Source organism: Rattus rattus, chromosome 15 (assembly GCF_011064425.1).
Source record: "Rattus rattus isolate New Zealand chromosome 15, Rrattus_CSIRO_v1, whole genome shotgun sequence".
NCBI classification, from domain to species: Eukaryota; Metazoa; Chordata; class Mammalia; order Rodentia; family Muridae; genus Rattus; species Rattus rattus.
In genome coordinates this window covers 9,121,876-9,139,671 of record NC_046168.1, presented here as the reverse complement: position 1 = coordinate 9,139,671, position 17,796 = coordinate 9,121,876, and the positions used below count along the sequence as shown (strand labels likewise).

The 17,796-nt window shown below is 39.4% G+C and overlaps 2 protein-coding genes across 2 annotated transcripts in view; one reads left to right on the top strand and one right to left on the bottom strand.

Annotated features, from left to right (window-relative positions):
* The window catches only part of Ctnna1 (catenin alpha 1), a 128,999-nt gene that overhangs the window by 88,658 nt on the left and 22,545 nt on the right, over positions 1 to 17,796 (top strand). The window contains exons 8-9 of the mRNA XM_032885963.1: positions 14,821 to 14,901; positions 15,891 to 16,043. Coding sequence (XP_032741854.1) covers positions 14,821 to 14,901; positions 15,891 to 16,043 — 234 coding nt within the window. The remainder of the gene's footprint in view (positions 1 to 14,820; positions 14,902 to 15,890; positions 16,044 to 17,796) is intronic.
* On the bottom strand, positions 681 to 5,985 carry Lrrtm2 (leucine rich repeat transmembrane neuronal 2). Its single transcript, XM_032885961.1, has one exon. The coding sequence runs from the start codon at positions 5,894 to 5,896 to the stop codon at positions 4,385 to 4,387; it is 1,512 nt and encodes a 503-aa protein (XP_032741852.1). The 5' UTR covers positions 5,897 to 5,985; the 3' UTR covers positions 681 to 4,384.

The window sequence follows — 17,796 nt, the reverse complement described above, 5'->3', positions numbered from 1 at the left end:
CTGTAAATGCCATCTCTGTCAGCCTTGGGACTGGATAAGCAGGAAGTTCACACAAGAACTGTGAATCATTCATGGCAGTTGGTACCTAGAAGGCAAGGTTGTTTTTGCCCTAACAGTGCTTACGCATAGCATTCTGAGTAGGTAATTAGCCAAACAAAATGCACCAGTAAAACAGTCTTTCCTTTTTTTCATTCATACCTACTAAGCTAGTATTTGGGGTAGAATGAGTCCCCAGTCTAGCATGGTTAGCACCTACAGACTTGAGTAGTGATGATCCCGGTGTCTATCCACTAAAATAGAGGCCAAGTTTCAGTTTATTAAGTCCAGACACCAGCATGGCTTCTCGTCTGTTTCAGGTTGGGGTAGTATATTGTACCTGAAGGATTGAGAAGAGCAGTCAACCCCAGGGCTTGTGAGCCCTGCTTTCTACCCAGTTGGCAGGGCTGTTGCCTTTTTAGTGTGGACTGTTATATGTATTGTGCGTGTCCCCTTCCCCTTCATAGCCACATTCTGCCTTTGTAAATAAAGACAGGAATGATTAGCTGCCCTTTTTTCAGCAAACACGTTTGACACTGAAAAGCAGCACGGTCAATTCATGTCACTTCTGTCACAAATGCCTGTTCAGGTTTCTCCTGTCAGCACTTGCAGGTTTCAGGAGAAAATTATAAACAAAGGAGACATTTGTTTGTTTGTTTTTTACAGTATACACAACTTTAATAACAAAACTTTTCTGTACACTGTATTATAGTCCCGCCAACCCAATTCCTTGTATAATAGTATTTTCTTCCTATCCCCCAACAACCCTCCCCCCATGGCTCTTAAAGGTAATTGAACAAAGGAGTTTGGACTATACTTGTGAGTTTGCAGTCTCAGTGTTCACAGGTTCATCAAACATTCCATGTATCGTACTGATTTTAAAACTCAAGGAAGAAAAGGTTAGTTGAAGGAGTTGGAGATGATTCCAAATGTCTGCAATAGCAGAATGGACGCGTGAATGTCATTTTCTGGTTTTGGCCTTATTCAGGCGCCAAATTAGCTAAAGTAATTGACCCAGGTTAGCTAAAGAAATGCTTATTATCTATAGATGGCCCATGTTATCTTTTTAAAAACATCTTTTCTGATTCAAGCATTTTAACTGAGAATATATGAAAATTATGTCCCAAATAGACTTGATAGTGCTGTCACTGGATTGCTGTATTAGGAAAATTATCACGTAATTTACCTGTTAAAATATTCCTAAAAATTATCTATTTATACATATATATATGAGAGGGAGAGAGGGGAGGAAGTTTTTAGCTCCACCCCTTCCACCCCTTCTTATGTATAGGAAGTATGACTTAAGAAAATAATAAGACTTTCATATCTCAGAATTCAGACTAGTGCTACATAGAGATTGCTTTACTGGAAAGATGGGGTTTAGCTTTTGGTGACTAGCATTATAATAAGCAGATGGGTTTTAATAATTAGTGTGGAATTAGGAAGTTTAGTCAATTCCATTCATTGAATTAGTACAGAAATTAACTTAGACTCATTAAGGAATTACATGTGGTAATACAATTTTTTTTGGCTTAAAAATAGTGTCTGTTTTTGATGCCAGTGATATGAGTTTTGTGAATTTTTAGATTTACCAACCCACTCTTTTTAGAAAGGTAAGCTTGAATTCCCTGTAGGCTACAAAAATAAGTAACAGTAGTTGCAAACTAATTTTGGATTCCTAACTACACTTCATTTTTCTGAGACATTATTTTCTGACTTCTGATGATCATTTTTCACTAACTTAAAACAGGGGAGAGGGAAAGTTGGGTGGTAATGCTTACGAGATAAAACCCTACCCAGAACCTCGCTTTTGTGGCTAGGAACTACATATACATGGTTTTGCTACTCTGGCCAGTTGGCAGCACAGATACCACAATGCAAATACATACCAACTAAATGGAACCTTGTGTTCTGCAGGCAAGTAGAGATGGCAACTGTGCTTTAAGTGGAAAAAAAGTGGAAGGAAATGTGGACCGAAAGAGAGATATGTGCTCCCCTCCCCCCACAGTTTGCATTGGTGGCTTTTGGCACTGTTCTCTTTCCTCGGATACTAAGTGGCTTGCTATGCTACATATCCACTTTACCAACTATGTTCTTTAGGGTTAATTGGAGTTGCTAGTTAATATTTCTTACTTTTTAACTCACAGTTTGAATTAATTTTGCTTGTGATTTGAAATGATGAAAATCACTCATCCTTTTAGGGCCAGTGGAGTCTTGCATGCTCAAAACTGTATTGCGAACAAGCTGTCCATCACCTGACAAACGGCAGTGGTCACCACGATAAATGAGCTGTGAAATCCTAGCCCACGGAGCTCATTTGTAATAGGGCTTCTGATGCAGCTCCTCAGTGGGGAATCAGTGTGCTATGCTCCATGCCGGAAAACCAGCATCTGTCTCCGCTCAGACGAACCCAGCGTCTGGTTTATCAGGAGATGAAATGCTTGCCACTCAAGATCAACTGAATTGAACTGCACTGAGGCTTTGCCAACTAATTTACCCACCTTAAAAGAAAAAAAAAAAGAGCACATTTTCACTGAAACCTGAATTGTTTGCTTTTTGCTAAGAGATTTGGAATGTGGGTATATTTTTCAGTGTTAAAGGAGAAAAATTATGATTGAATCTAGGTCTATAGTAACATTTTTCAATCCAGTTCCGGAGAGAAAATCATCTTTGAATGAAGGATACTGTGTTATAATAATGTCTTTCTTTAAGGACTTAGATATTTTTCCATATAAAAATGCTCGTTTTCTTTTCCTTTCTGAAATCAAAGTAATGATTCTCTGTTTTCTCCTATATGTGGAGCCTTCTTTGTAGAAAAAAATTGTATGTGGATTGGTAACTTGAGTCATAGCTCCCCGGTGTGCCATTGTTTGACTTAAAGAAGTCAGAATTGAACACTTGTGGTTCCTCATGAAAAATGTAGCATCGTTGTCAGTTGTTACTGTGATTAGAGTGTTCGAATTTACACTGCTGAGTCTCCTCCCATATCATACAGGTCCCTGAGCATCACTCATTTGGTGCAAATTGTACGTAATCACGTTTGCTGCCTGGTAGCTTCCACTAACCTGAGAGCCGGGCTCTCACCCTGTGCCTGTTCTTACCCTCACACTCATGCTGCCGTCACTCGCTGCTGTGTGATAAGAGCTCTGCCTTAGAATCTGCCTCAGAAGTAGGTTGGTCCTCTCTCAGAAGGAGCTACTAAAATAAATGTGTATGTTTATTACAGGTCAAGCTTTAACATCATATTTTGAAAGTAATTTTTTGTGTTTTTTTTTATAACAAATCAGGGTTAGGCACCTTTAGTAGCCAATTATTTTTAATTTGGATCTTTGAAGTTTAAAGAACAGAAAAAGGCAGAAGGAAGAGGCTTCAACAGTTTGTCAAGGCATCTTCAATCATGAGAAGGGATGTATTTCAAACTGGATGGAGTATATCAGGATTGTTAAGTTGACTCAGTTTTTCTCTTTCCCAAATGCAAATTTTTACATAATAGAGGATTTAGTAAGTTAATTAGTAAAATGGTAATCTAATACTAGTTTAAAATAATAGGCTAAGTGGCAGAAAAATCAGCATGTCCATTATAAGTCAAACTAGAGTTGTATAGGAAGTCAGTGTAGTTATTTAGTATTGATTTATTATAATGAGATCTTTTTATAATTGCTTGGATTTATTGTTGAAATATATTAAAGAGTCACCCAGTTTTATTAGAGTTATATAAAAGGTGCTGGTTTCATGATGTAACTTAGATACTGTTTATTAAGCCAAGCCAAACTGAAAGAATAACGTTTACTATTTACCAGTCTTAAGCACACATGTAAGTCTACTTCTTATACTGGCAGTAAATTATAGTTTGAGTAAATACCACATTATCTTACAAGAAAACTTTGCCATCTCCTTTTTAAGTAGGAAGCCAGTTGTGGTCCATAGATAGGATGGAGAATAATAATCAAACAGGTTTTTTCCCCTACCTATATTTGTTTAGTAGCTTCTTTTGGAACTGTTTTCAGTAAAAAACAAAACAAAACAAAAAAAAAAACATATGGAGACCTTAGCGCAAATGTTTACATACAATTGTATATAATTACATACATGAAATGTTTTATATTGAAGTAAGCATTTAGACTTTCCAACAAGAGTGCAAATTAATATGAGCATTGCTTCATTTAACACTTAAAATATGTTTTCATTAAAAAAATTAAAAATACTTCAACACTTCAAAAACTCAAGTCTCCACTTGGTTTGGAAAATTAGGCTTAGTGTCACCATTGGTAAAAATCAGGTGTGTATGTAGCCCCTACTATGTAAAATAGGTTACTTATCTGGTGTGGTTTTTGATGGTGAGCAGATATTATACTTCACATTCCTTGTATGGTAGCTGCTGACACTTGCACTGTCCATAACCATTAATGATGATGAAAGGTCCTTCATGGGTGGGCTCGTACTCACTATACGGTCCTTGGTCTGACATGTTTGACATATGGAGTCGCGTTTGGGATCGGAGCTGCCTGTGGTTCTGAATCATTGAGCACTGCCTAATTCTTCTTAAAGTGGGAGGGCAGCACTTCCTGGAAATGAACACTATAAAAATAATAAAAAAGAAAGAAAACAATAAAGCCATTGTTCCTGTAATTACTCGCTGAGTAAAGATGGCATTGTCTGGTTCAGGAAAGTGTTCCTCTGTAGTAACTGCTATGCCTGCAGTAGTTGGAATTTCTTTGTCTCCTACATGGTAACTTGATGAGCTTATTTTTGTATATTCAGTGGTTGGATCTCTATAAGTTGTAGCCATGGCAGTGACAGTGGTTGATAAATTCCAGCAGAGCTGAAAGCCGTGGACTGCATCTAGAATATCCTCTCCTTGGGTGTGGTCAGGGCTGTGGCATAGGATGGAATGCTCCCACCGACCTTGGAAACTGCCCAGCCAGGAGGCAAGAGCACAGACTCTGGGGCTGCATTCCCACAGATTGCCAGAGAGGCCGACGGTTGTGAGGGATCTCAGGGAGCTTAAGATTTTGGAATCAAGACTATTTAACTTGTTGTTATCCATGAGAAGTATTTTAAGATTAGGCATGGTCTCGAACACTGTCAAGTCGATGGCTTTGATTTCATTTCCAGTTAGGTCTAGCTTTTCTAAAGTGCTCCAGGTCCACTCCATCCCACACGTCAAGTTGCTGATTTTGTTCCATTGTAAGAAGAGTGTGTGCAGACTGCTTAGCCGAAGGAAATGAGCAAAATTAATCTTTGTCAGCTGATTGTGCTCTAGATGAAGCTCCCTCAGTTTGATTAATCCTGCAAATCCATTGCGAGCCAAACTTCGCAAACGGTTTGTGCTCAAATCCAGAAACTCTAGACTACGACAGTCCCAGAACAGGCGAACTGGGATAGTCCGCAGGGAGTTGGAACGCAGATGCAAGGTCTGCAGCTTCCGAAGGCCATAGAAGAGCTCAGGGTGCAGAGATGACAGCTGATTAAAAGAGAGGTCCAAATTCTGCAGATTAATCAGTTGGGTAAAAGTTGTGTTTGGCAAGTAAAATATTTTGTTGGAACTTAAGATTAACTCCCTTAGTTTATATAGTCCTTGGAAAGCATCTTCTTTTACTGTTGAAATTTGATTGTGATCTAAGTGGAGCCAGGTGAGTTGACTGAAGCTGGCAAATTGATCTCTTTCAAGCGCTGTGATGTGATTGTGCCTCAGGGACAGGCCCAGAGAACCCTTGTCTGTGGCGTTTGGCACGGAGTGGAAGCCCTGAGAGTCGCAGTAGAATAGCAGCTTCTCACAGCGGCATTTAGGTGGACACGCCATACCCAGGGCAGGCAGCATTTTTAATACCACACTCATTGCATATATTGCTGCCAGCATAGGGGCCCCTAATGGCCACTTGAAATGTAAGCCTGCAGAATATAATTTAAGGAAAACAAGAAGATAGGATATGTTTCAGCAGAACACAGGGGCTGTTAAAAACAACAACAAAATGTAACATCATAATGAAAGATTTCACTGCATATAACATTTTTGATTTACTGCAGAAAATTAACCTTGTTTGTAGACTGAAACACAACTTAAACCATGTATAAGAGAGATTAAAACATGTCCCTTTAAAAAATGTTATATCATTTACATAAATCTTAAAATCCTGAACCAAGTGATTTGCATCATAAAATGGGAATTCACTGGCTTATATTTATAAAGGCGTGATTCCTCTTTGATTGAACAAGCCATAGAAATGCATGGACTTACCCATCCTTCTGAGCACATTGGAGGCTGCATTCAGCCGAGGTTGTCAGGCTCCGCGCAGTGAGTCTGTAAAAGGCTTAACATGCAGGAGCCTTTGACCAGTTTCCTGCTTTCTGCGTCCCGAGCGTTTCAAGTAAGATTCAAGTCTATTAGGGAGAATTGGTTTTTCCTTAGGATATTCCTCTGGAAAGCATTGGTGTCATTTTCTTGGTGCTCTGATCCCCTAATCAGCTTTGACTATAAGTTAATAATTTCCTCCCCCTGATTACCGCCGATCACCAGAGCTTCAGGCTTTCCTTCCCGCAGCTGTTAGTTCTCTCGGTCTTAACTTGTTGATGGCAGATGGGCGGCTTGTTGCAGAGAAGAGCTTCTGGAGCAGCATGAGTGCATTTACTGAAAAGCTTTCCGAGAAACGGCACAAGAATGGGTTTGCTTATGTGCTGCGACCACACAGAACTGTATATAGGCTGACGTCACCCGGTGACGTGTCTTTTGTTTGGGTTTTCCAGAAGCTTTACTGTTAAAAAGCACTGTGCTTTGTAACGGTGTCAGGGTCGTTACAAGACCCCCTGTTTACAATAAATTGAGAAAGAAGAAACTCCTGATTTGGGAATTTGGTATTCCTTCAGTGTAGGAAGCAACAATGAGGTTGTAATAAATGCTGCATTCAAGAAGACCCGTCTGAACAGTGAGTTGGACTAGCAGAGTGATGATTTTTAATGCATGTGAGAGCTAGTGTTAGACTGCCGATTCTGCATAGAGACCATCTAAATGGGCACGATTGATTTATGAAGTGCTGATTTAATGCCAGCCTATGCAAGGTACGCCTCTGCTCTGGTAGTTTGGAAAGCTGCTCAATTGCCTTGTTGTCATGCTTGGTAAAAAGCAAAGTGTGACTGACTGTGTTGGTAAACTAAGTGGGTTTAGTTACTTTGTCATTAAGAACTTAACATTATAAAGCACAACAAAGAGGAATAGCTTCCAAAAGAAACAATTTTGGCTTTTTTCCCCCTCCATTGAGAATTTCAAGGGAATTCTAATCCTTTTCTGCTTATTATATAACAATGTTTTATTACCACACTGATTGGAAAACAGTGCTGAGTTGATCTTTGGATGTCCTACCAGAGGAGAGGAGCAGGCTCTGATTTTTATACACGTGACCCAGATGTTAACAGTGGAACAGAGACAGTTTTGAACAAGTATTGCAGTGTGCCTGATTATGACAGTTTTCAGGATTTCTACTTCAGCATCTCACCTATTCCTTAGCTAAAAGCCATAGTTACTGTTGAGATTCGGGTGTTGTAACATCAAAATAGCATTTGCATACCATCTCTTACTGGTACATTTATGAACTGACTTTGAATCTCATATCGGCTCTTGTTGAATTCTTCTCATGAATATGGAAAGACATTAATATTGGAGTAGGATTTTGTTTTGGTTGTTTTTGCTTGACAATTCTTGCTTCTCCCTGTTAGATAACTTCTCAGACATGAATGTTTATGGTTAGTGTTATATAAATGCAGAAGATGTGTCTAGCATGAATCAGGGCTTTATTTTCAAGCCAGGCTAAGGAACTGCCTTTTATAAACATACTTGTCTCGTGAACTGGCTGCATGAACTTATTTTCCCCATACTATTACCACTTACTGTTAGCAAGTCTGGTTTCAAATCTGAGAGCAGAACTCTGAAAGCTATTGAGGATATCTGTGAAACAGGCACATCACTGGCCTGTGATGATTTGAGGATTTCATTCCACTGGTGACTTCTAAGACATCATTATACAAAGAAATACAATTTCTGCACTAGAATATGGCAACTCTGATAATGACTAGAAGTCTCTAAGGTCCTTTAGAGTCATGCATAAAGATTTTCTTGGAACTCTAGTAATGTAAATATGCATTATTATTATTGTTGTTATTTTATATATTTAGTTCTTTTAAAGTGACCACAATATGGGTTTAAAGTGTAAGAGGTTTGTTGAAGGCAATGAATGCCTAGACAGGATGAGAGAGAAGGCAGCCAGCAATACTTTGATGGGTCGGTAAAGTCTTCAAACCACACTGCACATCTGATACCTTTGAAGGGGGGCAAGAGGGAAGGCTGTACAGACATTGTCAGACTACAGAGCTACCACTCACTATCTGAGTTAAAGTTACTCATAGTCTCAGGAGCCAGCTTGGCTATTAGGTATGCCACCATGATGCTGGCTCTGAGGTGGCAGGCACTCTTACACTGACCTCAATCCTTCTATAGTACCTTTCTCTACTCTAGTGTTTCTTAACCTAGGTCTTTCTGTAGATGGCATTGTGGCTGTTGGTCTCACCCTCACCCCAACCCCCACCCCCATGGATAAAATTTAATCAGATCCTACTGAGTCGGTGAACCTAGGTTTCATAAACAGAGTTTACTCTGAGCTTGGTCCTAAAAGTTGGAAGGCAGAGAGACTAATGGTTTGTTGTTGTCACCGCTGTTATTATTACTGAAAGAAAACCTTAGGATGTTGTCGGTGTTTTATTGAAGTCAGCCACATTCTGATGAAAATAACCTTAGGAAAAGCATGTGAGTCAGTTGGGTTTAGTGAAGCATGGTTAGCAATGAAAAGGAAAGGTATTCCCTTACTCTTAAACTCTGAGAACTCTTAAGTTCCTTTCTGATTTCTAGTCTGCTTGACCTACTGTTGTACTAGTGAATTGAACCTATTCAAATTATATTGATGTACCTGGTGTACTAAAACTATTCAAATTACATTATCTCTGCTCTTACATCAGCTTTTGAGGGAGAGAAATTGCTCAGACATGCAATAGAAAGTCATGCCTGTTCTTGTTTGTTTAAGTTAGAGACAGATCCTTTCGCCTCAGCCTCCCAAGTAGGCCTGCCACCATACTCTGAAGGGGTGAGCAGTTCCACTTTTGCTGTATCAGAATGACTGAGAAATACAGTTTTTTCCAACTCAGCAGTCATTTTTCTTACCTACCTACTTTTTGGGTTTTGAAGGATGAGGTTGTGGACAAGATTACTAACCTTAAAATTGGTGTGTGTGTGTGTGTGTGTGTGTGTGTGTGTGTGTGACACACAGGTCTCATTGGTATATTCATATTTCCTCCCTCTAACTGGATACCATTATTCTTTCTTTAAAAAATTTTTTTTTGTTTTACTTTGCTTACATGTATGTATGTGAACCATGAGTACGTTTGGTTCTTGAAAAGGTCAGAAGAGGGTGTCAGATCCCCCTGAAACTAGAGTTACTGGTGGTTATCTACTGCCATGTGGATACTTGGAACCAAATTTGGGTCCTCTGTAAAGAGTAGCAAGTGAGCGACACTTTTGGACAGCACTTCTGACTTCTGTAGAGGAGGTGAATTAACCCAGCACTCCCCATAGAATAGTTTTAAGGAAATTTAGTGAGCAGTGGTTAGAGTTACCTACATTCTTCCTTGTGAAAGTTTGTTTTTAATGTGTGTGTGGTTTTTAATATATGGGTGGATAAAGTTATTTGAAGTGACATACAGATATGTAAATGAAACTTTCTGTTCTTTATTGAAACTTTCTGTTCTTTATTGAAACTTTTTTTCTTTTTTAATTGTGTCCATGGTGAATTATGTCCCGGGTTTATATTTTTTCAAAAACATTTCAACCGGATTGTGTCCAACTCTAAAAAAAAAAAAAAAAAAAAAAAAAAAGAATAAAGTCCCAACATCAGAGGGGCACACAGAGGTACCCTAAACATCATGTTGAGATAAACCACGCTGAGGTCTTAGTCACTGCTTGGAAACTCTCTGTGTAAAGATGCTGTATTACCTGGCTCTCAGTATTTCTCCTGGTTTGATCTATTAATTCTTAAGTAACAACTTTATACTGTTTTGTATGGGGTAGAGGGAGTGTGTGTGTGTGTGTGTGTGTGTGTGTGTGTGTGTGTGTGTGTGTGTCCACCATGTGCATTATATTATACAACCTGGTTATTTCCCTGGTGTTGCTGCTTCTGCTGCTTCGGGTCCTTTCTGAAATCCATGACTTTTTCCCTGTCTTCAGTTGATCTTCAGTTTTAGAAATCTTTTAGTTCTCTCATTAGCAAACATGCTTGATAAAACTGGTTACACTAAGTAGTATCCTCATTCTATTATCTTATAATGGGGCATATCTTATTTGGAAGCATATATAGTTTGGAACTTGTTCTTGGGTGGCAGGATAATATGAAACCCTACTTTTCTTAATGTTTGAGTTATTTTCTGTCCTGAGCTGTGAGTTTAGTGATAAATTTTGGCTTGATGCACCTGAATTGGAAATGAAGTGAGGATCTTTCATAGATGTTTGGGCAGAAGTCTACTTAAACTTAGCACGAGGCTCTTCTTTCTGTACTATACATATAAAGATCAAAACAAAAATAGTAAAAAACTGTCTTTAAGTCTCATTGTTATGCGGTCTACATTTTTAATTTTTTCCCCCTCAGCCTAGTAACCCACCCCCCACCCCCCAACACCCCTTCCTTGTATAGCAGACTTTGTTTCTTTTGAAACACAGCCAACTTTGGGGGTTGCCCTTACTGGTTTCTCCCTCTCTATTTTGAATAATGTTTGACTTAAACACATTTTTCGCCTACGTGAGCTATGCAGAGCTATTTTACACAGACTAGAATTATGGGTAGATACTGGCTCAGACTCACTAATCTCATAGTTAGCATCTCTTTGACTTTTAGTGGAGTCTAACCCATTTGGCTAAATTTAAAGGGGCAAGCATGTATATTGGTTTCAGAAGCTTGGAAACAACCTTCTCTGAGAAAAATTTCAAATTAAATTAATTAATTTACTTAATTTTTATGGTACCAAGGATCAAAACAGAGCCAAGTGTGTGTACCTCGTGCCCACTGAGGTTAGAAGAGGGTGTCTAATCCTCCAAAACTGTACAGATAGTGATTATCCACTATGTGGGTGCTGGGAACTAAACCTGGGCTCTCTGCAGAAACAGCAAGTACTCTAACTCCTTAATCTCTCTAACTTTTATCAAGATAGTAAGTGGTGAAGGTGTATGTGTGTGATATTCCCATTATGTTTTACATGATTAACTGGAACCCTGGAACTCTAAACTCGCGCATTATACCAAAAATGAACAAACAACAAAGAAACACTGACTTAAGCACTCTGTCTAGAACATTCTAGAAGGGTCAGATAGGGTTGTTCGGTTTGGTTTTGTTGTTGTAGCCCTGGCTGTCCTGGAACTCTCTCTGTAGACCAGGCTGGCCTCCATCTCACAGAGCTCTGTCTGCTCTGCCTCCTGAGTGTAGTGACAATGCCACCCCGGCCCTGTCCTGGCCTCACATGACTGAGGCATAAACTTTTGTTCCCACCGTAACAAGACAAATTGGTTTTGTCGGGGTATGTTAAAATGAGTGTTCCTGTGTTACTGTAATCTCCTCAGAAAGTCAGGTCATGGATGTGATTTTCACGAAACAACCATGGTAAACCCTTCTACCCGATTTGAGGAAATTTTTGGGTACTGAGGTTTGATTAAGCTGTTATGAGGTCAGTGAGCCCAACCTTTGGATTTCAGCTTGGGAAATTTCTGGTAGAAATGAATATAAACACCTCTCAGATATGGCTAGAAACAATAATGGACTTCTAGGTTGTTGACTTCAGAGAGACTATTTCTTAGATCCTGGTGTTTCATCTTAAGGTTATCAGTGAGTAATTAGGCTTTTCTGACCTATAGCTCTGAGCAAACGTACACAATAATTCTCATATCTGCATCCATGTTGCTATTGGTCCCCCCACTCTGGCATTAATATTAATAGGCTGCTTACTTTAATTAAAGGTACAGGAGGACTTGGAGATTGGGTAAGAATGAGACCTGGGGCCTTTAGCGTGGTTCATCTGAGTCCAACAGCCCAAGTTGAATCACTGGATCTCAAGATGAAAGGAGAGAACCAGGCTGTAAAAGTCGGCCTCTGCCCTCTGCATATGATGTGGCTTATCAGTGCTAGCGCTCATAAGCAGTGCACATAGTAAATAAAATAATAAGGAATGTGACTCGATCAAATTTGATGCCAAATCATTCTATCACTCATTCAATTCATATAATTCATATACTTCTTAGTCCCTCTTACCTTTTTCCTCCCCCGAGCTGGGGACCAACCCAGGGCCTTGTGCTTTGCTAGGCAAGCGCCTACCACTGAGCTAAATCCCCAACCCTACCTTTTTCCTTTTAAATTATCATCTGTAATTCTTAATATTCTTTTCTAGAACTCTGATAACAACAAACTATAGAAGATGAATACAGAAAAGGTGACAGTATTCTCATTTAACAGGCGATAAGAACAGAATATGAAATTACAGAAATGGGATGTACTATACACACAGCTAGATATCAACCGCACTTATTCTTCTGCTTGCTGGCTTGTGAACTGACGTCACACCCATCCCTGAATGTTTCCAGAGCACCCAGAAGGATAATGTTGGGCTAAATTCCTTGTTCATTTGTTTCTCTCCAGTGATTAGTAGCATGTTACAGAAAGAGGCACATTTGTCTTGTGAAGACAGACTTAATGTATTTCCTATTAATAGTTTAACACACAGATGTCTTCTAGTATTTCCAGTGATGCAGCCGGCTCTGTTGGGACCTTCATCCCTTTTCTTTCAATTGATCTCTTTGTTTCTGGTTAATTTTTATTACTTGATCAAATTTCAACCCCTGAGATGCTGATTTAGTCATTTCTAAGTGACAAATATGTGGGTTTTTTTTCTTCCTATTCAATACAGTTAAATTAAATTTAGCATAGAAGGTCTAGAAAACATTTTACAAACCACCATTCTCATTTGAACTGTATAATATAGTATTAACATAACACATCTTACTTTAAAACTTTTGAAAATTTTTATGTTATGTGGATGGGTGTTTAGCCTACATATACCTCTGTACCTCATGTATACTTGGTGCCCTTGTAGACCAGAAGATGGTGTAAAACTGGAATTACAGAACCAAATGGGTTCTGGACTTTGAACTTGGGTCCTCTGGAAGAGCAGCTCTTATCTATTGAGCCATTTTTCCAAACCCACATCTTACTTTTAAAATGTATTGTTTTGGAGATTGGGAAATGTCAGAGGACCTGGATCCCAGTTGATTCCCAGAGGGTCAGTGACGACTCAGCAGTTAGAGTGTTCGCTGCTCTTGCACAGGACCCAGGTTGGTTTCTAGCACCCACAGTACAGTTGACAACCATCATTAACTTCAGTTCTAGATAATCTGATGCCCCTTCTGGCCTTTGCGGGCACCAGACACACATGTTGCATATAGCATGCATTCAGACAAAACACTCAACACATAAAATCAAAATAAGTAAAATCTTTTTTAAAAAATCTTAAAAGCAGACAAACCTAGGTGGCTGGCTCTTGAAGGCTGACACCTAAGATTGACCACCTTACCCCATGTATGTGTGTTCCGTCCCTCTCTGCCTCCCCCCAAGCTTTTCTTTTTCTGGCTTTGAGAGTGTTTCACTGTGTAGCTGTTAAGTGGTCCACTGACAGAGATCTGCTTGTTTCTGGCCTGAGGCATATGCTACCATAACTTGTTCTAATTTTTCAAATTCAAGAAATAAAACTTGTTTGCCATTTAGTATCAAGAGCCATCTTTTGCTTCTTTACATTTTACTTTTTATTTAAATTTTGAATCGTAGCATATGTCTGTCTGTCTGTATATGTGCATATGCAAGCAAGCAGTTAGCCTCAGGAGTTCCTCAGGAGTCACCCACCGTGTTTTGGGGGATAGAATTTGTTGTGGGGATCTGGGTTTACCAATTAGGCTAGGCTGGCTGGTCATAAAGACCCAAGGATCTACTTCTCTGTACCTTTTCAGTGCTGGAATTACAAGAGTGCTGCCTCTCTGCTAGGTTATTTGTTTCTGTGATTGTGGGGCAAGCACTCTGTATACTTAGCTATTCAACTCCATTGTCTAATAGCTCAACATCAGATATAACTTATTCTTGTTTGCAGCACTAGAAAAACTGGTGCTGGTGATGGACTTATATGCTGAACTTTGGACTAAGATGATGTTTATGGAGATGGAATCTCACTATGAATTCCAAACTTGCTAAACCCTTCCTTGTTCCCCAAGTATCTTTTGTCTCTTTTAGAAAAACTCTTAGTTTCAATGATCAGCCAGATGATGAGCTTGAGGTACAAGATTGTATTTTTTAGATGAAGTCACATATAAGCACTCCCACTGCCTGCTTTCCATCTTTGAATTAAAAATTGTTTGTGTTTGCCACGGGTGGGCTGGAGAAATGACTCAGTGGTGAGGAGCAATGGCTACTTCTACTACAGGACCTGGGTTGTTCCTAACACCCACGTGGAGGCTCAAAATCCAGTTCCAGGGAACCCAACTCCCTCTTCTGACCTCCACGGGCAGCAGTCCATGCAGAATGCACAGACATATTCAAACACCCTACACATAGAGATAGGATTGTGCAGAAACCTCACGCCCACTTTACTCTTGTGTTAACACGGTCTGTAGACTGCACTAGGCTGCCTGTAGAGCACTCACATGAGCATCTGTTCACTCAGGCTGGACGCAAGGAGAGGAGCGACGCACTCAACTCTGCCATAGATAAAATGACCAAGAAGACCAGGGACCTGCGTCGACAGGTGAGCCGAACGATGGGACGGTCATTGTGTTTCCTAAGTCTCAGACCCAGTTTTAATTAAGAATCAAATAAATACAGGCTTATATTTTTAATAAGGGAAAGGGTAAATCTTTGAAGAAAAATGACTCTGTTCTATTGCTACTAAGCTTATTAATGTCTAAAAAAATCTCAGAGGGACATAGACTATTACATTCCCTCTGGGGTGAACTGAATAAATTAGCTCCGGGGTGAAAAGGATGTATAGGCAGGAAAATCAATAAGATGACTTGGGGATGTGGAAATAACCTCAAAGGGCCGTGCTCTAGATTCCAGTTCCTCATGGTCTGCCCATTCTGCTTTATGTGGTCAGTTTGCTCCCACTGGTAGAAGTGTCTTTTTATCTAAGTGCAGCAATGATGGAGATGCTGAATTTTCCATGTCAGTAAATTTAAAATCTGTTCCTTTAATGATATATGTTCACATCAACATTTTGAAATTAAATTTGTTAAAAGTTTTTAAAGGAAGTTAGTGTTGACTAAATATGTACTTTAATATATAACATTAAGATTTAAGTTGTGATGAGAATTTAGACAGTTTTCAGGAACTAGTACAGACATTTATTGCTCATAACTGGTATAAAACTTTGGTGGATCAAGTGTCAACAATGATTGGAAAGATAACAATTTAAAGGTTATAGTGTGATAACTCTCACAGATAAACCAGAAACTGCTCCTTTTTTCATTGAATTCTAACTAATTAGGCTAATTACATGTATTCCAAAGCTATGTGCCAACCCAATCGAGAATGGTACTGTAACCCTGTTTAGCTTTGTAAGATCCAATGAATGTAAAAGGTAATGTCTGGAAAACTGAAATCCTGCTGCTGTAGTGTAAAGCATAAACTCTGCAGTCCTGCACTCACAGCGAGAAAGATTCACAGGCTTCCACTAGATAGATCATAGTTTAACTTCATAGTAGAAACCAAATCAAATGTATGCAATTTCATTATTAGCTTCGCAAAGCTGTCATGGACCACGTATCAGATTCCTTCCTGGAGACCAATGTCCCTCTTTTAGTACTGATTGAAGCTGCAAAGAATGGAAACGAGAAGGAGGTTAAGGAGTATGCCCAGGTTTTTCGTGAACACGCCAACAAACTGATTGAGGTAAGTGCACACTAGCACAGGTGACTGGTGGGTTTTAATCCTATGACTGAATAGGCTGTAGGGCTTCAAGGGCTCACCATTTATAAATAGTCTTTCATTTTCACTGGGGCTCTAGCATAACTACTGTTCTGTCAGTTTACATTGATTGATTACATAGATAGCTTTTGTCTTAGAAACTGAACACCATCTCTGACTAGTAGTGGTGTAGCTAAAGCTAGACCATGATATTATAGCAAGACTGGCATGGTGTGCCAAATGGAAGCAGCTACAAACTGGCCATTTCCTGATAAGCACTGTCTAGAATCACATCCCAGACAGTCAGTGCTTGTCAGTCCCTATGCCTTACCTGTAAACTGAGGTCACTAGTGAGACCTGTGTTCTGAGAACCGAAAGAGTGATAGATGTGGTCGGTGTTTCACCTCACGGTTAAGGCAGACTTGGCCTAGTACTGTTTGAAGAGTAAACAAGCCCAAAATCCACTAAATTAATTATACACAATTTTACATTAGAAATCTATATGGAAATGGTTGGCTTGTAAAATAATAATTAGAAAAGGTGAATTAACACTTAATTTCCAGATAAGTTAGGTTTCTTCTTCATTTGTTAAATGAATTTACATGGTTTCATTAACTATTGATATGTTTTAGAAGTGAGACACACATACACAAAGCACACATAACCTTAGTACAGAAACGTAATAATTGATAAATAGTTCATAAGCCCGTTATTAAGTGGTCAGTATGTAAAATGTGATTTATTTAGTAACACAGCCCAAGTTAATACTAAAATTATTTCAAGGTAAACATCAGTAATCACATTAAACACCTTACTAATTATTTTGTTTGAATATTGATTGAAGTGTTTTTCTGACCAAAATTATGTACAGAATGCATAGGTCAGCCTATTATTCAAGTTAATGATTCTGACATTTGGAACTAAAATTGGAGAGTTTCATTTGTATCTCCATTAAACATAATCTGGTTCACAACAGTCATGACAGTCTGAGATGTAATTTCCAAGTGGACAGAAATTGTGCTCAGGAAACCAGTCCCTTATAAGTAGCCTACTTACTAAAAAGTTCCTTTGAAAGATAGGCATCAAGGTCTGGTGTATCAACAGCTGGAGAGAGGGCAGTTTTTATCTGTACTCTCATGAGAAAGCCAGTTTAGTCGTCCTCAGCCTTAGCACTATGGTACACAGCATTGTATAAACTCCATAATCCTTTTTAAGTGAACTGAGTCTTGAAGAGCTTCACCCAGCTTACGTGCCTCTACTGCAGACCCCCAGTAGTGAGCTCATGAGCCCCTTGTCAGTGGACTGACAGCACTGAGAAATGGTAGCTAGGCAGAGTGCTGCATGCCTCTAATCCCTGGCAGAGGTAAGGGGATCTCTCTGAGTTCAAGGCCAGCCTGTTCTCCATAATGAGCTGCAGGACACACACCAGAACATATAGTAAGACCCTGGTTTGAAAGAAAACCAGACAAACAGACGGAATTTGAGTCAATCACTGACTAACTGGACTTGAGAGTCATTGAAAACTTTGATCCAGACTTAGACGTTTCGTTTCATTCTGAACATGGTCCTTGGAAATTAGACTGTGATGTTCCCCATCACAACCCAGTTCTAACCCTTTTCTCACCTCGTTGCCCTCTGCATGCCCTCTACACCTTCTCCTACATCTTACCTGTATAGGAAAGGATACAGGATTTCACTTCTTGAGGCATGACCCCAAGCTATGCAGTGCCATTCTGCA

Bases quoted from the DNA above. Each gene is read 5' to 3' on its own strand.
- Lrrtm2 (XM_032885961.1), bottom strand. From the start codon at position 5,896: ATGCTGGCAGCAATATATGCAATGAGTGTGGTATTAAAAATGCTGCCT.